Source organism: Lemur catta, chromosome 9 (assembly GCF_020740605.2).
Source record: "Lemur catta isolate mLemCat1 chromosome 9, mLemCat1.pri, whole genome shotgun sequence".
Classification (NCBI taxonomy): Eukaryota; Metazoa; Chordata; class Mammalia; order Primates; family Lemuridae; genus Lemur; species Lemur catta.
The window spans coordinates 100,790,022-100,814,168 of NC_059136.1; the positions used below are offsets into that span (position 1 = coordinate 100,790,022).

At 40.6% G+C, this 24,147-nt stretch overlaps 1 protein-coding gene across 1 annotated transcript; it reads left to right on the forward strand.

Moving 5' to 3' along the window:
• The first annotated feature begins 14,812 nt into the window (after positions 1-14,812).
• CLXN (calaxin) lies at positions 14,813-23,947 on the forward strand. The gene is made up of 6 exons (XM_045560687.1): positions 14,813-14,950; positions 18,471-18,629; positions 19,380-19,484; positions 20,109-20,260; positions 20,541-20,645; positions 23,847-23,947. Exons 1-6 carry the CDS (start codon positions 14,893-14,895, stop codon positions 23,904-23,906), a joined length of 639 nt encoding a protein of 212 aa, XP_045416643.1. The 5' UTR covers positions 14,813-14,892; the 3' UTR covers positions 23,907-23,947.
• The last annotated feature ends 200 nt before the right edge of the window (positions 23,948-24,147 follow it).

The window sequence follows — 24,147 nt, forward strand, 5'->3', positions numbered from 1 at the left end:
AGTGTGGAATGTGAAAGAAAAAGTCAAGGTCTCTGTGATTTTTGAGGCTAAATTGCCACTGAGGCTTAAAGAGCAGGACCATGAACAGCCAGAAAATTGTAGGAAACTAATTATCTACAAATTCAAACCCAACTTTGACATGTCAAATGATGTCATTATAACTAAAGCTGTAGTTGGGACTTCTTATTGTTTAACCCGATGTATCTTTAGTACAGGACGTGACACCACCTTACAGAATACAATGCAGTTTGAGGGAGGCAGATGCTCAAAACAATAGAAATGAGAAAAAAATAGAAAACTAATTTCCAAAGTGTCAAAGATCATTCCAAAATACACTTGAATATCAATGTAAAAACTGAAGAGAATTTTACGTGCTTTTGGAGACATTGAGAGGGAGAACTGTTCTTTTCCTAACACAGGAGGGAAGGGTAGATGTGATTGCTCAGGGTAGAAGGAAAAGGAGTAATAATTTAGAGACTTCATGTAAGGTCATCTCCATTTCCTGTCTGAAGTAGGAGGCGAGGCTTTGTGCTGAGGGAGTGACACCGGCAGAGTGTTGGGGACAAAGAGAATGCAGCAATACAGCCCTCAGAGTACCAAGAGGAAGAATTTCCTGGCAATAAGTTATTAGATCAGAATGAGTTGGAGTTTTGTTTTGTTTTTAAGTTCTGGAGTGTATTCTAAGTCAGAATCTCAGAGTAACGTACTCTGATGTATGCTGACGAGTCATGTCTGTTTAGTGCATGCAGGCTGCTGTAACCAAATACCACAGACTGGGTGGCTCAAACAGCAAAGACATTACTCACAGTTGTGGGGCTGGGAAGCCCAAGATCAAGGCAACGGCAGATTCAATGTCTCCCGAGGGTCCGTTTCCTGCTTCGCAGACGTTGTCTTTTCACTGTGTCCTCACATGGAGGAGGGATGAGGGAGCCCCCGGAGTCACGTTTCTAAGGGCACCAACCCCATTCACAGGGACTCCACCCTCGTGTCCTAATCGCTTCCATAGGCCCCGCCCCCAACACCTTCTCATGGAGGGTTAGGATTTCAAAATATTCATTTTGGAGACACACACATGCAGTCCATAACGCACCCTAAGACAAGTGTCAGAGAAGCTGGAGGAGGCGATGGTCGTGCCTTCGTTTGTTTACTTGCTTTCAGAATATCATAGGTCTTGCAGTCTCTCTGTGCCTGGCTAAGTGCATGTATGTATTAAATTATCCGGTTTTAACTAAACTAACACTGACAAAAAGGACAAGTAGGTTAAGATTATTTCTTCACAGAGACCCTGAGTTGGGGTCATGCTATCACATCAAGCACAGGCCGGCAAGGAGAGGGTGGCGCGCCAGCCTCTCTCCTCCCCCGCAGAGCCCGCTGTGGACACGGGCAGCGAAATCTGTGCTGCTCCAGCCCGCCTGCAAGGCGCCGGCCACAGGAAATACAAATCTGTTAGAAAGATCATTTGGTTTATGGGATTACAAACGCATCATTGAAAGGGAAACTTGCACTAAGTGTGCACTGTGATTTAAAATACAAACTAATGATAAAATGATTAGTAAGGTAAAACCAGGTATCTAGAATATGAAAAAAATTACAGTTTTTAGAAAACATTTAAAGCCATGAATACTCAACATTATACTTAACAATTTTTTTATTAACTTAAGGATAAATATTTGTAAGTCTTGCTTAGTGGGTCTCACTTAATAGCAAAAGAGGGGGAAAAGCCAAACAGCTTTAGGAAAACACCACTTCTTCCTGCCACTGTAAAATTGTTGAAGTAATACGCAGAAATGAATATGTCAACACTGTACAAATCATTCATCTGTCTCTTAGTCCATTTTGTGTTGCTATAACAGGATAGCACAGGGCAGGAAATTTATAAAGAAAATAAATTTATTTGGCTCCCAGTTCTGAGGTTGGGAAGTCCAAGGCATGGCACCTGTATCCGCTGGGCGTTTTGTGAGGATCTTGCTGCATCATCTCATGGCGGAGAGTGGGAGGACAAGAGTGTAAGAAAGAGAACAGGAGATTGAATTCACAGCCTCGAGCCCTTTTATAACCGGCATTAATTCATCCATGAGGGTGGAGCCCTCATGGACTGAATGATTCTCATTAAGCCCACTTTCCAAAACTGTTGCACTGGGGATGAAACCTCAACCACATGATGTTTGGGGGTACATATTCAAATAATAACATTTCATCCTTGGTCCCCAAAATTCATGTCCTTCTCACATACAAAATATATTAGTTTCATCCGTTAGCCCCAAAGTCTTAAGTCATTTCAGCATCAACCCAAAATTCCCAAGTCCAGAGTCCCTTCTAAATCGGATATGGGTGAGGCTCAAGGCAGGACTCACCCTAAGACAGATTCCCCTAGCCTGTGAGCCTGTGAAGTCAGCAAGTTATCTCCTTCCGAAATACAATGCTGAAACCACAATAGGACAGCCATTCCACTCCAGAAGGGAGAAATAGGCAAGAATAAAGGAGTAACTAATCCCAAGTAAGTCCAAAACACAACAGAGCAGATACTAAACTTTGAGATTCCAGACTTATCTTTCACTGGGGTTGGGGTTGAGTCTCCAAGGTCTTGGGCAGCCCCGCCACTATGGCTTTGCTGAGCTCAGCTCACACTTCAGCTCTCTTGGGTTGGAATCTCATGCTGCAGCTCTCCCAGGCTAAAGTTGCACACTGGTAGCTTTACAGTTCTGGAGTTTTGGTGGCAGTCTTGCTTTCTAGATGCACTAAACATAGTCATGTAGTCATGATAGGGACTCAGATCCACTCCTGCAGCAAGTTTCTGCCTGGGCCCCCAGCCTGTCTGCAACATCCTCTGAAATCTGGGTAGAGACCACCCTGGCCCACAGCCCTTGCATTTTGTGCAACTGCAAAATTAGCACCACATGGACACCATGAAGGTGTATAGCTTTTACCTTCCAGAGCTGTGGCATGAGCCACACATGGGCCCATTGGAGATAGGCTAGGGTAGCCAAGAAGTGCTGCAGGGGAGCAGAGTCCCGAGTGGTTGCATGCTGAGGTCCTGCTGGTGCCTCTCTGGAAATCTTGCCCTCGAGGTCCTGGCTGGCCTCAGAGATCTCTAAAGTGTCGTCAGGACCATTTTCCCACTGTCTGGACGAATAGCATCTGGCTCCCATCTAGCCGTACTAATCTCTTTAGCAAGCTTCCACGGGGGCACATCTCTGGTTTGCTCTCTTGAATATGCCTTTTCACTCTCTATGAGGCCAGGCTGAAAATTCTCCAAATTTTTATGTTCTGTTTCTCTTTTGATTATAAGTTCCATCTTTAAATTCTTTCTTTCTTTTTTCATGTCATTATATGTGACTAAAAGTAGTCACACAACAAATCCTTCAATATTTTGCTTAGAAATTTATTCTACCAAATATCCTAGCTCGTCACTTAAATTCTGCCTTCCATAAACCCTGGAGCATGGACATGATTCAGCCAAGTTTTTTGCCACTTTACAACAAGATGGCCTCTACTCCAGTTTCCAAGATGTTGTTTTTCAGTCGCATCTGAGACTGCATCAGATTTACCTTAACTGTCCATATTTCTACCAACATTCTGATCACAACCGCTTACATAATCTCTGAGAAGCTGCAGACTTTTCCTACATCTCTTGTCTTCTCGTAAGCCCTCACCAGAACTGCCCTGAACACTCCATTCACAGCAACCTGGTGTTTTCTATCCTGCTCTTCTAATTCTCCTAGCCCCTGCCCATTACCCAGTCCCAAAGCTGCTTCTACATTTTCAGGTATTTGTTACAGCAACAGACACCCTTCTCAGTACCCATTTTCTGTCTTAGTCCATTTTGTGGTGTTATAACAGAATAGCACAGACTGGGTGATTTATTTTTAAAAGGAATTTATTTGGCTCATGGTTCTGATGGCTGTGAAGCCTAAGGGCACAGTGCTGGCATCCGCTTGGCATCTGGTGAGGGACTTCTTGCTATGACTTCCCATGGTGGAAGGCAGAAGGACAACAGAGCATGTGAAAGAGCAAGAGATTAAACTCACAGCCTCAAGCCCTTCTAGAACAGTTTTAATATATTCATGAGGGTGGAGCCCACATGACTTAAATGTTTCCCATTAGGCGCCCCCAATACTGGGGCACTAAGTTTCCAACACACAGATTTGGAGAACACATTTAACCCCCCCAGAAGACCGACTGGATGGTGCCCACCACATCGAAGGCAGCTCTTTCCCACTCAGTCCACGGACTCGCGTGCCAATTTCTTCTGGAAATAACCTCACAGAAACGTACCCAGAAGTGTTGCTGCACCAGTGCTCTAGGTATTTCTTAATCTAGCCAAGTTGACACCTGAAATTAACCATCGCAATTTACCAGCAAACAGTACTAAAAAATGCAGGTAAATAATTATATTTACTTGAAGCATTAGGGAGAGGGAGTGTGTTCTGTCACCAGGTAGAAGATTGGCTACACTGTTTTGCTATATAGATATGTACTACTCAGGATAGGTTATCTGTAATATCCCAAATGTTGTGAAGCAATAAAGACACATTTCTTACTTATTCAGTGGCCACTGAGGAGGCTGTTGACCACAGAGCTCTCCCAAGTGGCTGCCCTCCAAGGGTTCACCACAGGCGCTCAAGTTCCTGACTCCCTGTGCCGGAGTCATGCAGTGTCCCTTGCTTCTAGCAGCACAGAGGGGAACCACGCAGAAGATCAAGAGGTGTTGTGTGGCCAGGCCTGGGTGCAACTTCTCTTTTTCTGCTCCACTCCTATTGGCCCCTCTTGAAGCAAAGGGGCTGAGAAATATTGTCTTCCCATATGGCTCAGAGGAGAATTAAACATGTGTTCCAAACTGTCCCCGTGTACCTCCAACATGTCTAATCTTAAGGCTTTTGATTAATTCTGTCTCAGGAAGGAAATTCTGTGAGCCTCTAACGGACAAATATGTCAAAGAAAGTATATTCTAACACAAAAGGAAGTAGTAAATAAAAACATTTTACTGGAAAACTGTGATGCTTTAACCAGAATGAAAATACAATAAAACAAAAAACACTGGTTAAGGCTATTAAATGAATATGTTGCATAATACATAAGCCAAGCACTTCAGTAAGGAAATTAAATCCAAAGTGAACAAAGTCAGTCAATTTAATGAAAACAAGAGCTTTAAACTGTAGTGCAATCTCGACACTGACTCATAATGAGACAAGTGATCATGTGCCTTTTCTGTGCCTCACCGGCGTTTGCTGTTCATAGCATGGCAGAGTGTCAAAAAGCTGTCAAATTCAAGAAGAAGTTGTGAATAATTTCTTTACTAAATGACAAGGATTCCAGGTCTGTGGATGCTCTGTAGGATACGTAACCACCACCTAACGGGTACGTACTCGTGCTGCGTCAGCAGTGGTGGGTGAGCAGTGGGGCACTCAGCACCCACTGATGACAAATGCTCCCAGGACACTTGGACTAGAAGACAAATTCCTCCATCTGATACGGGGCATCTGTGAAAAATCTACAGCAAGCAGCACACTGAATGGTGAAATATTGGGCACACTCCCTCCGACACAGAGAACAAAGCAAGGGTTCCTACTTCCAGCATTGCACTGGATGTCCTCACCAGTTCAGTAGAACCAGAAGAAGAAACAAAAGCATCAAGTTGGTGAAGTAAGAAGTAAAATTGTCACCATTCCTGAACAATATGATTGCCGCCATAAAAGTTCTAAGCATTTGCAAAACAGCTACTAGAACTAACAAGTGAAGGATATTTAACAAGTTTGCAAAATACAAGGTCAACAAACAGAAATAAATTGTGTTTGTATATACTAGAAATAAATAATTGGAAATGAATTTTTTAAAAAGGAATTGCATATATGATAGCATCAAAAACATGAAGTACTTAGGAATACATTGTTTAAAACTACAAAACACTGCTGAGAGAATTAAAGATGACTAAAATAAAAGGGATATCTCATACATATGCACTGGAAGATTCAATATTACAATCACAGTTCTCTCAGAATTAATCATTAGATTTGATGCTATCCCAATTATAACCCCAGCTCGTGCTTCACATAGAAACTGGCAAGTTGATTTCAAAATTGATGTTGAAACACAAAGCACATTTAATCATTTTACTCACTAGACAATACTTTTTGGGAAACCAAAGACCAAAATAACCTTTTTAAACATTTATATCTCATCCTTTTATATTTCCATGTGTACACTTTATAATGCATAAATACATTAACTTAAAATAAATGTCCATGAATGTACATAATATGTACATATCTAAACAAACATATATTTGGAAATATACACACATTTTCAATAGGGATATTATGAAACCATGAAGGTGTGGAGGCCAGAACAGATTTAAATGATGAAAAGTATACCAAGGCAGCTTTTCATGAGGATACTATAAATTAAATAATCATTTTTAGTTTATTACAATTTCCAAAAATCTCAGGATTTGCGCTCCTGACACACAATTTTCTTATTTAAAATATATGATGGGACTGTTGCTTCTGGCCCAGATGAAGTAATGAGGATCAGATTTACTCTCCTAAACATCGAAACATCAAAAACTCTCCTACACATTGCATTTGAAACGGTTCGAGCTTTGGATAGGAGGCAGCAAAGGATCATGGTTCCAAGGAGAAGGGAAACAAGGGGTTGAGCCCTACAATGATCACAGCTTACACCTTGGCCGTGGTGCCCGGGCAGAGTGCAAGGACAGGCTGGGGCTCTTGCTGATTGAGACACAGATGGAAGTTCATGGAGGCTAAGATGGCTAGAAGTTGGGAACAGATTTGCAGAGAGGTCATCTTGATTTTTGGTTGAGTACTCACTGATCTGGGGCAGGAAATATACATGAACTGTGGAAAAAATATCAAAAAACAAACAAACAAAAAACCAGAAGGCAGAATCATGCCTAGAGCTCACACAGAGCTGGGAATAGTCCATGGTCTCACAAGTCTGATTGAAAAGACTTTAATTGTCGCCTCAGGCAGAATCCTCAGAGCAGCGTCACCCCTGCAGTGGGACCCTATTGGCTCTAGAAAAAAAGGCTTCTCTAGCCTGATCATAACAAAGTTTAAAAGATTGCCTCAAAGAATCCAGCTGATTCCAAGGAACATAACTTGGTGCTAGAACAAAATCCAATCTCATTTAAAGAAGCACAGCAAAAACCAGCAACAAATAATATAAGATTCACAATGTTCAGCATCTATTCAGATATACCAGGAATGAAAATAAACTCACAACCTATCAGTTTTGTGGGGTGCAAACTTAATTTGTACTGAGAGGGAAATGTGGAACATTAAGAGCTTCTATCAGAAAAGAAATATATTAATATCTAAACTTCCATCAAGAAAATTATAATAATAAGAGCAGAGTAAATTTTTATTTGGCAGAAGGAAGAGAATAATGAAGATGAGAACACGAATTAATAAAACAGGAAACAGAAAGACAACAGAGGAAATTAGTGAAACCAAACCTAGTTCCTTGAAAAGGTTAATAAAATTGATAAATTTCTAGCCAGACTGATATAAAGAAAGAAAGAAAACAGAGGTTACTAATAATAAAAATCAAAGAAGGGACATCACTATGGATCCTATGTTCATTAAAAGGAAAATAAGGAAGTATTATGAACAACTTTATCCAATGAATTTACATTCTATATGAAATGGACAAATTCTTTAAGACTAATACTACCTATGCTCACTGAAGATGAAATAGATGATCTGAATTATTCTACATATATTTGTTAAAAATCAAATTTTTAGTTTAAAAACCTCCCCCAGAAGAAAACTTCAAGGCTAGATAAATTCACTGATGAATTTTACCAACAATTTAAGGAAGAAATTTAAGAATGCTACATGAACATTCACAGTAAATAGAAGAGGAAGCAATACCTCCAAATTCATTTTATGAGGTCATCATTATTCTGATACCAAAACCAACTATATTACAGGAAAACAAAACTACAGACTAATATTCCTGAAGATAGATGCAAAAATCATCAACACAAACCCAGCAAATTCAATCCAAGAATATATGAACAGGATAATATATTATGATCAAAGGTTTAGTTTGAAAATTCAACATTGGTTTAACATTCAAAAAATTAATCAATATAATATATTGTGTTGAAAGACTAAAAAAGAAAAAAACCTCTGATCATCTCAATAGATACAGAAAAAGCATTTGACAAAATTCACCATCCATTCACGATAAAAAGTATCAACAAAATATTAATAGATGGGATCTTCATCTCTGTGAAGGGCATCATGAAAAACCTGTAGCTACCATCAAACTTAGTGGAGACGAACAAAACCTTTCTTGCCCCTGAAGATGAAGAGCAAGACAAGAATGACCATTTTCATCACTTCTATTCAACATTGTACCACAAGTTTTTGCAAGGCCAGTGAAGCAAGGTAAATGTAAAAAGGCATACAGATTGTAAAAGAAAAAGTAAAACTGTCTTTATTTGTAGACAATATGATCTTCAGCGTAGGAAATCTTAAGTAATCTACCAAAAAATCTAATAGTGGTTATATGAGTTTGGCACAGTTTCAGGATACAGGATTAATATACAAATATCAATTATATTTCTATGTACTATCAAGAACAATAAAATTTATATTAAGCTTTGAATTTACATTAGCATCAAAAATACTATAAATACATATAACAAAAGTGCAGATCTGTACACTTAAAGCCTCAAAACAATGCTTAGAGAAATTAATAAAGACTTAAATAAATGGAGAGATATACATGTCCATGGATCAGAAAAATCAATGAATAAGATATAAATTCTACCCAAATTGCTATATGATATATTGCAATCCAAATCAAAATCTCAGCAGAATTTTTGTAGAAATTAACAAACTGATTCCCAGATTTGTATGAAATGAAGAGGCTGTTGATTAGTCAAAACAATTTAAAATAGAACTGCCTTAAAGAAGTTACACTGTCTGATTTAAAGACTCACAACAAAACCACAGAAATCAAGACAGTGTGATTTGGCATAAGGACAGACATAGTGACCAATGGAACAGGACAGAGAGTTCAAGACTAAACCCACACTTAGTTGCTTAACAAAAATGCCAGTGTAACTCAACGGAAAGTGAGTAGTCTTATACACATGTATTAGCTAGCCATATAAAAAATAATGAACATCAATCATTACTTTACACATATACAAAAATTAACTGAATGGACCAGGGATACAAATGTAAAAGATAAAACTGTAAACCACATAGAAAACACAGGAAGAAAATCTTTGTGGTTTTGTGTTAGGGAAATATTTTTTAGATAGGAAACAAATTTTTAGAGAGGAGTCCTCTCACTCTCTAGATTTTAGGGAGTGTTGCCTGGACTGGCATGTCTCATGGACTGAACTCCCACAGTGTAGAGCCGGGTCTTCCCAGACTTGTAGAGACACCACTTTCCCCACGTTCCAACATGAAGGGTCAGTGCCCAGCAGGTGGGAACTGGGTGGGTGTAATCCATCAGTACCTAATGTGACAACCCTGGCTCATAGTGCGAACTCATAGTGTGATATATAGACACATATATCTCCAGGGTTGCTCAGTCAGTCACTTCCAGAGAGAGGTGGCAGCCCCCCAGGGCAGTGAGAACAGAGCAGTGCCTGCCCCATGTACAGCCATTTGGTATTCCCCACCAACACAGGAGACAAACTGAAAGAAAAAATTCCCAGTTCCTTCCTATGGCACACCATAAATCTAGAACGGGAATCACGGGGAATTTGAATAACTGAAGGATAATGTAGCTACTTTAAATTTGCAATCAAATCTTGGCTTTAAGTAGATAATTTGAACTATTGAGCATATGTGAAAAGATGCAACCACGCATTAGGTTGATACAAAACTGCAGGGGTTTGCAGGTCAAGATGGTCAACTGCTGACACTTTCATAAAGTCTGACCTAGTGTGAGGACAGTGAGAGTATACGGATGTCAACTTTGGTTTTGCTTTCAAGAATCATAAAGGTGGAAGGACATTTAAAGAAAATGAAGTACAACTTTCTCATTTTAAAGTTTGCATTTGTAGGATTAGGTGTAAAGGAAAGTTTTTGAGAACCCCCAAATATCAGTGGGATAACTGAGATGGAAGCTAATTTCACAGTCCTACAGGGGAGAGCCCACAGTTGAGAGACACAGCCCTTTCTAGCTTACATTCCACTCTGAGTGGCTCCACGTCCCCAGTGAACCTCAAGATCTAACACGGCTGCTGGAGCTCCAGCGTTTACATACACAGGGACTGGTCAGAGAAGAGGCCAGATGTTAGAAAACCATGGAAACCATGCTACTGGGCTTGGGCTTTATCTCAAGGGCACGAGGAAGTCATTTAAATTTCCAGCAGGAGCAAGACATGGTTGGGTTGCTCTGGCAACTCAGAAGATGGTTTTGAGAAGGACAAGAGGGAAGACAGCAGCTATTGCAGGACCCAGGCCAGGGCACAGAGGATGGACAGGGCTAGAGATGCAACAGTGGAGGGAGTGAGCACACCCCACACTCCCTGAGAACTGCAGAGGGCAAGGAAGGGTAAGCTAATAGGATGGCGGAAAGGTGATGCAAGGTTGGGAGGACAGTGATTTCCTTCTGGCGAGGAGTGAGCAGGTATGAGGAAATGGTAACTGTTCCTGAGAATGTCTACAGAAGAAGCAATGTCTTCAGGGGAGTAGCAGGTGTAGAGAAGAAAGGTGAAAACATGGCCCCATGCAAAAATGGAGTATGGAAGGTAATCACTCACTATGGAAAAGGGGATTTATTGGATACAAATGAAAGAAATTACAGAGACTAGGCTATGAAATAAAGTCTAATAAAGGGGTAACATTATTTGGGGATAGGCAATTGTGAGAGCTTCCTTTTCTCGAGTACTCAAAAACTATAGAGTTAGAGGAAGTGGTTAAACGGACCTGGTCACAAATTTTAGAACTAATTCAGGCTATTTTCTGGGTAGCTTTGGCTAAGAGGGCTGGGAAGTGCATGGTCAGGTCTGTGCAGCAGTCCAGGACCTGCTCTGAGGAGGAAGTGTGGGATTCTGCAGAATTCCCTGGTTAGTGCCAGAATGCCACCAGGCGCCCTGGGCTCAGCTGGAAAGGGGCAGGCATCTCTGTCCATGAGGTAGCTGTGCAGATGGTGCAGTTGCCCTGACCCTGGCTGCAGGTGCTCACGGCCCAGTGTGCAGTGGCATGGAACCCAGCAAATTCAGCAGGATTTCTTGGTCGGTTCTGTGAAGCCTGGAGGAGCCAGCTTCTTTATGCAGCCTGCTGACATTATAGCTATCACAGTAAAAACTTGTCACAGGTCACATCTTAATTTACACCTTTGTAAATTACATGAAAGATAAGAATCTTGTCCATAGTAAACCATAGGTATTTGCCTGACCCATCAGTTACTTGATTACAGCAGGAAAAAAAAAAAAAAACAGTCTAGAGATGAGTTAATACCAGTGAATATTGAGTGTAAATTTGGGGGAAAAGCCAGTTTAAGAGAAAGCTCTTTTTATACAGCCCAGCTCCGGGGGTACTTCAGGGGTCTCGGAACTCACCCCTATGCAGGCAGTTGTCCCACAGCTCTTCATCAATACGGACCATACGACAGGGGGTGTGTTGTTGAACTTTAGAGGCATAGACACGTGATAGATAGATGCAGAGATGCAGAGATGCAGAGGCTAAATGAGACTCTAAGAGTCTAAGACTCAGAGAGAGAGAGAGATCATGTACTTCCCAGTCTAGTGGGAAGGAGAGATTAAAAAAAGACAAGTAAAGTCCACATAGTAGCAAGTGCCAGAAAGGAAGTGGCCCTGAGGCAGAGTCTCTGGGTAAGGAAGGATTCCCTTTACACAGGGAATTGGAAAGTGCTCTTTGAAGAGTTGCGGTTGAGAGTGGGTTGGGGCAAAGCACATGCAGAAGTCCTGAATGCCCCAGCGTTCAGCGAGCCTGCGGTGCTGAGGGCGGCGTGTCTGCGGCGCCACCGCGGAGGGGACACGGCCAGGGACAGCAGTGCAGGCTCCACCGCCCTAACAGTTGGCCAAATTTAGCTTTGAATTTTTTTATCACTATCTCCACAAAACAAAATTAGTAAAATTGTATTTAAATTATGTAACTAACATTTCTATTTTCCTTTTATTAAAGCAATTTCATAATAAATTTGCGACATGCTTGAAAATAAATTCCATGATGTCATTTCCTAAACATCTTCCAAAGGCCCTCGTCTTAAAAGAGCCACGTCGGGGGAAACACTTTGATCGAGTCAAGGTCCAAGCAACATTCTGATGAATGTTGGGTCAAAGGGAAGATGGTTTTGTGCACAGAAGCAAAGGAAATGTTATAGCTTAGTCACTTTAATGCACTTTTGTATTTACAAGTGTATTCATCTTGAAGTTGCTGGGATTTTGGAAAGTTCTATGATCATTTCATGCATAGTACAATTGATGTACAATACACATTAAACACTTTTTATTATTGCATTATTGATTGATTTGATAGGAGGTAAGTGCTCAGGCTGAATTGCCTTATTCTGAGAAAGCTCTTGGGGAGAAGCAGTCCTTTGCCTACTAAGCACAAGCAAATAAAAATTTCAATTTGCCTTGAAATATGATTACCTGATTCTATCAGGCCTACAACTTGTTACTAAAGTCTAAAAATATTAAGGTCCAAAACTTCACAAGAATGTAATGAAAGCTCTGAAGTTTACTCACATATTGACAAAACGTGCCCTGAATGAATACTGTGCTTTCCCTGATAAAGATTTGCAACACCTTATAGTAAGGTCAACTCTGCGGCCTACTTAGGGAAGTGAACTTTCACACAACAATGCATTTGGACTGTTTTTCCCTAAAAGAATAGCATGGAAGAAAGAACCGGGGGAAAGACAGGTGGGAGGAGAGGAGATCGCTCAACTGGGTAAGGAATGTTTGCCTGGCATAACAGATTTGCCTATTTTAGTCTCAACAGTCTGAGATATTGCCCCTACATCATTTTTTTCACTTTAAGGGAACATAGCCGATGGGCTTTAGGCCTGAAACTTGTGAAGTAATAAGCGATGAGCTCACCCATCGGTCTCCCCAGCGGGTGCCCAGTGCACGCTGTCTCCCAAGGCCCCTGGACATGCCCACAGGTGTGCACTCTGCCAGTGGAGGCTGCGCCCCAAGACACAGCAGCGGGGCGGCCATTCAGCCAACCTCCCAGATGGTTCTTGACAGACCTGCCTGCATCAGGCGGGGGCTCATGGCTTCTCTTATTAACTCCTGACAGCCACTCTTTCCACTCCTCCGTTCCACAAACAAATGAAACAGTGACAGAAAACCAAAGGCCTCAATATTGGAATTACTTCATTCTGGATTGTTACTCATGGTTGGAAGAATTTTTCTGCTTTCAGTCGAAAGATGACAGTATGGATACAATAGATTAGTTTGCATTCCAAAGGCATTTTCCCCTTTGAGGTTAAACAAGTAAGTCCTCTGGAAAATACTGTATGTTACTGAACTGCGATCCTGGCTGAGTTAGCTGTCTTAAGTCAAAGAGGATATTCTGCCGTGGGTATGAAAAGCAGAAAATCCTCCCACACTAAAGTGTAAGGACTATCCTTTACAGGCACAGAATCTGTATTTCAAGTACGTAAAGGATAGATTTTACTGGGCTATTTTCCAGAAAACCAAGGTTGGGTTGTACCCCACACCTAAGTGCAGTTGTCAGCCTGTTTCTATTAGGGAGACTGCCTATTTAACCAGTTTAAAAATTGCCAGTGGTTTTTCCCAGATTCCACAGACAACCACCACCTCCCAAGAATGAGATGAGGGTACGGGAAGAGAAAAAAAATCTACAGTCATGTGCTACATAATGACATTGTAATCAACATTGTACCACATATACAACAGTGGTCCCTTAAGATTATAATACTGTAGTTTTACTGTACCTTTTCTCTGTTTATGTGTGTTTAGAGACACAAATACTTGCCATTGTGCTATAATTGCTACAGTATTCAGTTCAGTAACATGCTGTACAGGTTCGTAGTCCAGGAGCAATAGGCTATACCAGATAGCCTGGGTGCAGAGTAGGGTATACCATCTAGGTCTGTGTAAGCACATTCTATGATGTCTTCACAAGGACAAAATCACCTAATGACACATTTCTCAGAACATATCTCCTTCCTTAGGCAACCTGTGACTGTATTCCAACTTCTTGCTCTCAGAAACGTTACTAAAAACCTGAAGATAGAACTGTCTAGTGACAGACTCCCTCCTGGTATCATAGCACAAAGACTGGCAACCTAAAAAGAGCGGCTCTGCCTAAAGAGTAAGCTGCTCACCCTCCTGCACAAGGCCTGGCAAACTATCATGTGGATAACACGCCTGCTATTTTGTGAAGCTTCTCCAAGTCCCCCCAGATCTCAAGCCTTCCCTAGAGGTTCCACACTACCCAAAACATTATGATACTGCACAATACCTCACACAGCATGCATACCATATTTTTAGACGTTGATGATTTACACTGTAGTCAAACAGAGGTGCTTGTCAACCCAAAAGACAGTGGCACTGAAAATTAAAACTCCAACGTTCTCAATCAGAGCAGTCTGCAAGGCGCCTGGCTGGGAACCTCCTAGCAGCATCGTGCATCCAGGCCGGCTCTGTGCGCGCCCCCGCGGAGCCAATCAGCGGCGGTCCGGCTGTTGCCATGGCCACGGTGCGTGGAGGGCGGGGATGCCCCTGGGCCCGCCCCTGCCCGGGAGCCAATCGGCGGCCGGCCAGCCGTTGCCATGGCCACGCTGTCTGTTAGGCCCGCGCACGCGCCGGGTGGCGTAGACCCAGCGGGTTGCCCCAGCGCCTGGGCTCGCGGGGGGCCGGCAGCCGCGCGCCGCCGCCGCCGGATTCCCTGAGCGCCCGGCATGAACCGCAAGAAGCTGCAGAAGTTGACTGACACCTTAACTAAAAATTGCAAGCACTGTAAGTAAGACTCGAGTGCTGGGCAAGCCGAGCTCTCGGCCCAGGTCTCGGTGCGACCGGGGCTAAGGCCCGCTGTTGTGCCAGCTTCCCGCCTCCTGGGCCTCGGTGGGGTAGGCCCTCCCCGCCCGCTGCCTGGAGAAAAGAGCCGGAGGGGAGCGGGCGCCAGCTCCTGGGGGGGCACGCACCCCGGGGCCTTGGGAGCTGATACTGCGACTCGTGCCACCTACACTCCCGCACAGGACTGACCTGCTTCTCATTATAGAAACGTGATGTATATGCCCACGAGACACGTGGTTTTAGCCTGAGACAGGTGTAAACTAAAAACTAAAAACCGCCGGACCCAAGAAAAGTAGACTAACCAACGTACACCAACGTCATCAACATCTGAACAACCTTAGGAAAGATAAGTTGACGTGGCCCAGAGATCTGTGTCTCAGAGCAAGCAAATTTGTTTGGAAACCAAAGAGCTCAGCAAAGCTAAACACATGGTAAAGAATCGGTTCCCAACTGTAGATTTCCACTTGCCAGGTCCTGGTGGGGCTGAAAGATAAAGGAGACGTGGCCAGGTGACAACATGAGCGTTTATTGGAGGTGCCTCCTCTAAGCTCACATTTAAAAAGGTGGTTCTAGAATTTCATAGAAAGCTTTAGGATTGTATTCAGACTGGAAAACCGAACTGCGCTTGGGCGAGGAAACCATAAATATGGTTTAGATGAGGAAAATTATTGTCTGGTGAGCAAGCTTAGAAGTTGTATGCTGATTGCAAAACTAGTGCCACTTGAATAAACAGAAGCCATGATCCCCAAAACACGCTCATTGTGCAGAGGAGGAGGAATAAACATATTTTAATGTAGTTCTAGAGATTACAGGATCTAGTGCCTTCTAATCATCTTTCGTATTTGATATAATGAGTGGTAAGGAATGCTCTCCTAGTGAGTTGGTGACATAAATAAAAATTATGGTGTGTATAAGCATCTTAAAATTCTTAGAAAAAAGGCAAAAAAAAGCATCTTATAATTTAAGGTATTATTATGGTTATTATAATCTGATGAGAGTTTTGTTCTATCATTGTTTTGCTTAAAACACTTTCATTTCTGGGAGAAGACCAGATATTATTACAACATCTAGTAAACATTTTTGATAAATACTCATACACAATGCAGTATCTGCTGTACACAATACTGAATTTGAGTTAGTTCCTGTTCAATAAGTTTGACTGTATTGCAAACAAACATTCTCTGAGCAATCCAAAGGTAAATATATATTTTTAAAGCTAAGTGAAACCATGGCAGGAAAAAGTCAACTCTTTTGATTTTTCTCTGTATGTAAAAGTTTTAAAATGAGCCTTATAAACTTTGAGGATTACTAGTTAATTTCTATAGAAGTAGTTATGTCATGGACATTATAATCATTTTAAATTTCTTTGAACAGAGGACCTTTCCCCTGAAGTCAAATTTATTTTTAGTTGCGAGATGATAATGGTACCAGGATGAAATGGATACATTTTGTAGCATCAGAGAAGAGTGAAGAATCTTAGGAGAGCGTCTAGATATGATCTGCAGGATACAGTTAGAACTTTCTAAAAAGATGAAAATCCATTCTTGAATTTTTCTTAATTTCATTTAGTATTGTGTTCTAGAATTTAAGAAACATTTAGCAAGGAAAATTTTCATAGGGCTAACCTTTGACATAGTGGGTAATAAACTATTTTTTTTTAATTTTAGCTGAAATGGAAAGATGGCTAATTAATATCCCCTCTGCTAGCATTTCTTGAATAGAGCATATCATTCTTCATGTAGGCTTTTCTTCTCCAATCATTAACAGCTCTTTATTTTTAGAGGTTTCTGTGTATATGTGTGGTTAAATATATACACCATAAAATTTGCCATTTTAACCATTTTAAGTGTATAGTTCTGTGACATTGACATTCACGTTGTTGTACAACAATCACCACCATCCATTTTCCAGAACATTTTCATCTTCCCAAACTGAAGCTCTGTACCCATTAAACACTAATTCCCCATTGCCCCCTCCCCAGGCCGACAACCACTGTTCTATTTTCTGTCTCTACTTTCTCTGCACATAATTTTGACTACTTTAAGTATCTCATATAAGAAAAGTCATACAATATCTGTCCTTTTGTATGGCTTATTTCACATAGCATAATGTCTGTAAATATTCATCCATGTTGTAGCATGTGTCAGAATTTCCTTTCTTTTTAAGGCTGAATAGTATTCAATTATGTGAATATGCCACATTTTGTTTATTCATTCATCTGTTAGTGGACTCTTAGATGGCACCTGTATTTTGGCTGTTGTGACTGACGCCACTGTGAACATTGGTGTATGAGGGTCTGTTTCGGTGCCTGCTTTCAATTCTTTTGAGCATATACCCAGAATCGGAATTATTGGATCATATGGTAATTATGTGGTTTTTTTGAGGGAACACATACCGTTTTCTAGTAACTAACAGTTGTTTCAAAAATCATAACCATTATGTTCTTCTCTACTATTTAATTTATTTACTAAATCTTTTCTTTTTCATAGTTTCAGTATTTCTCTGGAAATGTGGTTCTCAAAACCAAAATCACACTCAAGCTTGTCCTGACCTTACAGGATGAAGTGTGATTTCTCCGTTCTTATGTGCTGTCTTCTGTTATATATGCACAGGTTTTGTCCTTTAGTTTGTAAAAATACTCAACCATAATTTTATCTGGTTTTGAAACAAAAATTATCCCCATTTTCTGCCAATATTTAGACTCACCTGTATATTCTGAAGACCAGGCAACAACCCTTTCACTTACATACCTCACATAGAGATTGGAACACAAATAATTAACTTGGTGTTTATAACCACCACCCTTTATGCAATTATATGTATGGGCTGGTATCTGTGTATGTAAATATTGTTTAAATAAAAAATTCCTTTCTCCAAAATAACTTCTGAATAATTGCATGTTAATTTTTACATAATTGTCAAGATGACCCATACTGGGTGCTCCGATATGCTTAAAAGCTTCTTTATTGAAAAATAAGTCTTCCTGATTTCCAAAATCTGGCTTATGAATTCATTAAAGCTAAAGTGCAATGAAAATTGTTACCTAGTTTTCATGAGCCTGGTGTCTATTTCCAGGGAAAGTGTACACTGTAAATCTCACAAATACCTGTAATCAAAATGCTGGGAAAGAAAGTTACCATTCTTAAAACTTACCATTCTTACTTTGAATCATATTTCTACCAGCCTTGTCGAGTTTAAGATCTGACACCACAATCATTATTCTAGTAACTTGGCTAATGTTATTGGTTTTTGTTCTAAACATGACAACTCCTGTTTGGAGGGAATGCTACTTCTTTTATTTTAGTGGTAATGTAGCTTTGGCCATCTTCTACTAACCTAAGACAATTACATATTTGATGTCTTTGATGTTGTTTCTCTGTAACCTCATTAATGCAAAATGTAAGTTAGGACTTAAAGACAAAAAATGTATTTTTTGTTATATGTTAATTGTATTCTTTCACAGTTAATACATTTGAAGTGACTTGTCTTATAAAGTTATTTTATAACTTGGTGGGAGAAGGCATAGAGCGGCAAGGAACAGCCATTGGACTAGATCGTAATGCATTTCGAAACATCCTGCATGTGACATTTGGAATGACTGATGACATGATAATGGACAGAGGTAAGACACATACAAGATTCAAATTGGCCAAATCCAGCCACAACTACTAAAAAAGTTTGGAGCTTGGACATACTCTTGGCAGGAAGTTTAATGTCTACATTACCAATTTCACATGAATATGAAAATTTAATTTTGCAAAGGTCATAGGGAACGAAGTAATATTGTCTCTATTTTGTGTATTAAGAAGAGAACAAAGTCATATTGAATAACTAGGTTTCCTTCACTTACTGTATAGCATAAAACCACAAACATGTCAATTTCTACTTAGTAAACATAATAATAAATATTTACTAGAATAGTTTTAAAAGGACATTTAAATTTCCTTGCATCAAAGAAAATATTTCAATAAAAGTTAAGATATAATTCAATCCATCATGTAATAACATTACTTTTTTTTGAGTAACAAAAATATATTGATAAAATATCATTGTTATATTAACATATTTAACATATCTGATTAATATAATTAACATATTTATACCAATATATCATTAATTAATTAGTGATTAATATATTTATACATTCAGAACTTTCTTTGTTCCCACAAAACACAAAGAGAAAATTTGACTGTTTAAATAAAAGAGTTTCCTGATGTTATGATGTCTTAGTTTCCCTTTTGTCAAATAAGAACGTGGAATCATATGATCCTGAAGTTTTCTCTGAATTTTAAAAGCAAGCAATGCCAATGCAGATACCATACTGAGAATTAAAATGCAGCTCAGGTATTACATGGTACCTTTCTCTCTTTAGTATTCCGAGGTTTTGATAAAGACAATGATGGCTGTGTAAGTGTAACAGAGTGGATTAACGGATTATCACTGTTTCTTCGAGGATCTTTGGAAGAAAAAATGAAATGTAAGATCGCAGATTATCCTGTTTGTACATCACAACTAACATACTTAGAGCTCTTAAGTCAATGTCCTCCAACTCAGACAGTGAAGTGGGCGGGTGGGTCCTTGTTTGGTTGGTTTGAATGCTTGTTAGCCTCTTTTATTCAAGTCAATAAGGGATGAAAGAATGTTAGTAAAAACAAAAATCAAGTGATTCTGAGGAGTAATTCATACCAAGGAAGACTGCATATGCGTTCCTGAACATGCTAATTATGTACATATACATTTACATAGTAAGTATTTTACATATTTCATTACTTGAATTGTAACCATAAAACTGAAGAACATTTCTGATTCTTAATTAATTTTCAGTTAATTCGGATGAACTCTGTTTAAGAGTCATATTTCAATCAGCTTTCCAAGAGTTTCAAGATGTAAATGCTCAAGTTATTGTTCCTTGGTATGCTTTTTTTGTAGCTGAGTGTAAGGACACGTTTTCTAAGGATTGTTGAATGTATTCACCTGCTGTACATTAGCATTTACTAATCAGGTTCCACCAAGGTCTGCCAGGTTGATAGAGTATCAACAAGATAGCAAGTGTTACCTTAGTGATAGTATCAAATTCACAATTTGTTATTTTTTTAAAAAGATTGCTTTGAAGTGTTTGATTTGAATGGTGATGGATTCATTTCAAAGGAGGAAATGTTTCACATGTTGAAGAACAGCCTTCTCAAACAGCCATCTGAAGAAGACCCTGATGAAGGAATTAAAGATTTGGTCGAAATAACACTTAAGAAAATGGTAATTATGGGTAATTTGGAGTTTTATATTGAAGTTTATAGGCCAGATATGGACAAGAAATAAAAATTGAAATTATAATTTATTTAGTAAGTTTCCTGTTAGGTAAAATAAAACACTTGAATTGTGCTGTTTATTATAATATTAAAAATTCTCTTCAATTTCGCTATCTAATCTCTTATTTTTCTAGCACCTTTTCTCTATTAACACTTCACTGTGAAAAATGTATGCATTTTTCTTAAGCACTTTATGTGCTGACTAACATGCTGCTGGTCACCTGCAGGACCGTGACCATGACGGGAAGCTGTCTTTTGCAGACTATGAACAAGCTGTGAGAGAAGAGACCCTTCTTCTGGAAGCTTTTGGACCATGTCTACCTGATCCAAAGGTACTGATGTGACTTTCACTGAATGGTAACCAAAACGTAACCTAGGAAAAATGACCCAGAACTTTTCGGTTTGATGAGTGGTGGATCAGACAAGCTCTGTTGACTCACAGGGAACACCTTCTAAATACAGAACGCTCATTGAAGAACCTACTGGTTCATTTCATATCACTATTTATGGTAGCCCAATGCTGTTTTCATTCATTAACTCATTCATTCATGCCGTAAACAATTAATGGGGCTTAATGTGCGCCAGAAGCACAGACGAAAATTTCAGTGGCTTCACTTGAGGGCTCTATTTTCTGGGGGAAAACAAACATGAAAATAATTATGCAAAAGTATGATAAATATTATAATGATATTTAATGACTTGGATGGTACTTCATCTATGCCAGGCAATGTTGTAAGCAGTATGCCCCAGATCGCCTCATTTAAGCCCCCTGACAACCGTATGAAGTAGATAGTATTATTATCCTCAGTGAACTGAGGCTTGGAGGGTTTAGGCAACTTGTCCGAGTTCACTCACTAATTAGTGGAGTACCCTGGGTGTGCTGGTGCCAGAGTCAGAGGTATGTGCAGAGTGTCGGGAGAAGGGCATCTGAACCAGCTGTGTGGAAGGACTGGGGAGTGGCTGGTGGGACAGCAAGGCTTATGGGAAGAACTGGATTTCAAAGGACAAAATAGCCAGGTCAAAAGTGGAAAATAATCTGAGCAAAAGGAATGACATATGTACAAAAGAGAAAAAGAGGGGGAGAGAGAGAGAAAGAGATCTGGCCAGAGATGCAAGTGAGTCAGTATTGGAAGAGTGTCCGTTGCAGTCTGAGGCTGGGTTGAGGCTGCGATGCACAGGAGGACCACATCCCGTGGGGGTCCCGAGCCTAGGTTTCCTCTCAAAGGTGATGAGGCCTCCCTGGAGGATTTGAAGCAGATGGAATGATGTGATACATAAATATTACCAGTCCCCCAGGCTCTAGTTGTATCTCCAGCTGCCTGCTCAACATGTCCACTTAGATGTTCTCAACAAACTCTTGATTTTCCCCCAAAACTTGCCACTCCCCCAGTCTCAATAAATGGTAACCACATACACACAGTTGTTCAGTCAAAAACCTAGAGGCCATCTTTGATTTCTTTCTTGTAGTACCATTAGCTGCTCCTCTAAAATATATCTCTGAATATAACCTCTTCCCCACACATCTGTTAGCCACCACCCTACATCAAGCCACCGTCATCTCTCACCTAGCCTAGATTACTAGTTTTCTTGAGTCCACTGTTGTCCCCTACTGATTTTTCTCCACAATATCCAGTACATTTAAAATGCAAATGCTATCATGCCTCTCTCTTGCTGCAAGCCCTCCAGTGCATTCTGAAGCTGACACAGCAGGCCTTTTCTCTCTCTCCAACCACATCTACTGTCGCCCTTTCTCTCCTGCTGCTGGAGGTACACAGCTGTCTAGGGGGCCTCCTTCCATGCCTTTGCACTTGCTGTCGCCTCTTCCCAGAAGTCCTTTCCCTGGACCTTCATGTACCTCAGTTTCTCACATCATCTCTCTCTGCTCAAATGCCACTTGCTCACAGAGCTTCATCTTGACCATCTTAACTACTCCCTCTCCATCGCTTAGCTCTGCTTTCTTTTCTTAGCAGTTCTTTTTATTACTTAAGATATACTTACTCATTTACTTACTGTCTGTCTCACCACATAGATATAAGCTCATCGGAGATTGGCAACTTGGTCCATTTTTCACTGTTTCCCTATATCCTGTGTGTAGCAGCACTTGGTAGGTGCCTAGTAAATGGATGGAAGGATGGATGGATGGATGGATGGACGGAAGGATGGGTGGATGGATGGAAGTAAGGATGGAAGGATAGAAGGATAGATGGATGGATGGAAGGATGGATGCATGGATTGAAGGAAGGATGCAGGGATGGATAGATGGAAGGATGGATAGATGGGTGGATGGATGGATGGAAGGAAGGAAGGATGGAAAGATGGATGGATTGATGGATGGATGGATGGATGGAAGTAAGGTTGGAAGGACGGATGGAAGTAAGAATGAAAGGATAGATGGATGGAAGGATGGAAGGATGGATGGATGGAAGAATGAATTGATGGATGATGGATAGATCTCAGAACTTGCTGGATGGGTAATTCTGGATCTGTCTCCTTCCATCTCCTCAGGAACTATTTCATCATTTACCTTTACATTTACCACACATTTTCAACCTCTTCCCTCTCTAGAAAAATCTTCTCATTAGAGTTTTAAAAGATTCCAAACTGTCCCATCTGAAAAATAAAATGATAGGAAGGAGGGAGACAGGAAAGGCAGGCAGAAAGGGAAGGAAAGGAGAGAGAGGGAGAGAGGAAGGAAGGTAGAAGGAAAGGAAAGGAAAGGAAAGGAGAGGAGAGGAGAGGAGAGGAGAGGAGAAGGAAGGAAGGAAGGGAGGAAAATAAAGGAAGAAAAAGAAAGAAAAGAAAAGAAAGAAAAAGAAAGGAAGGAAGGAAGGAAAGAAAGAGAAAGAAAGAAAGGAAAGAAAGAAAGGGAAGGAAAGGAAAAAGGAGAGAACTTTCCTCAATTCCACAGATACTTGTATCTCCTGTCCAATGGCTTTCCTTCTCGTAGTCAAATTTCTTGAAAGAATTGTCCTCATTGAAAATCTACACTACTGCCACTTCTCCTTGTCCATCCATGAATCTGCTATTGCCAAGGTCACCCTGCCTTCCTCATTAGTAAATCCCATCAGCCCTCTTTGGATTCTTATCTTCCCGGACCACATCCCTTTCTCGCCCCCAGCTTTCAGTCTGGCTTCTCCTGCTCTGTGAAGCATGTCCTTCCCTGCCGAGGCCTGCTGTCCCCTGATTCATCCTCCTGGCTTCCCAGAGTCCACGTGTGCCTTCCCTACTGCAGCTCTCAGGGCCCTGCCTTATACTCGCTAGATTTGGGCCAGTCTCCACCATCAGATGGGAAACTCATGGAGAACTGAGTGGCCTTGTCCATCTTCATGGACCCAGAGCAAGCACTGTGTTTGGAGTGTAGTCAGCACTGACAGGATCTGTGAGTGCAGCACGCATGAGCACTGGGAGTTCTCCACACCTGCTATCCCTCAGTTGTCCCGCCTCTACACACACTCAGGAGATAACACAAAACATTTTGTGTTGTTCCACCTTTTGTGGAAATCTGTACTAAGTTGAACACTTTTATTTTACAGAGCCAGATGGAATTCGAAGCCCAAGTATTCAAAGATCCAAATGACTTCAATGATATGTGAACATTTCTGTATTGTCTCAAGTAAGGAAAATAGGAGGCACATATGTTATTGTTTATTTTTTCTTATTTAGCCTGGAAAGATGATGTTGAATTGTGTGTGGGGGGGTGGTGTAGTTCACGTACATATTTTATTTAACTCTAGTGTAAGGTGTGAGTAAAGCAGATGGAAGACAAGAAGTTCCATGTTAGATGCTGGGTTCGGCAAGACAAGCTAACATTGCTAGAGATGTTTTATCATGGAT

What these genes read in the sequence shown, in the direction of transcription:
- CLXN (XM_045560687.1), top strand. Translation starts at nt 14,893, where the DNA reads ATGAACCGCAAGAAGCTGCAGAAGTTGACTGACACCTTAACTAAAAAT. An exon ending in AAATAACACTTAAGAAAATG is followed by an intron (nt 20,261 to 20,540) that starts GTAATTATGGGT and finishes GGTCACCTGCAG; the next exon opens with GACCGTGACCATGACGGGAA. An exon ending in CATGTCTACCTGATCCAAAG is followed by an intron (nt 20,646 to 23,846) that starts GTACTGATGTGA and finishes TTTATTTTACAG; the next exon opens with AGCCAGATGGAATTCGAAGC.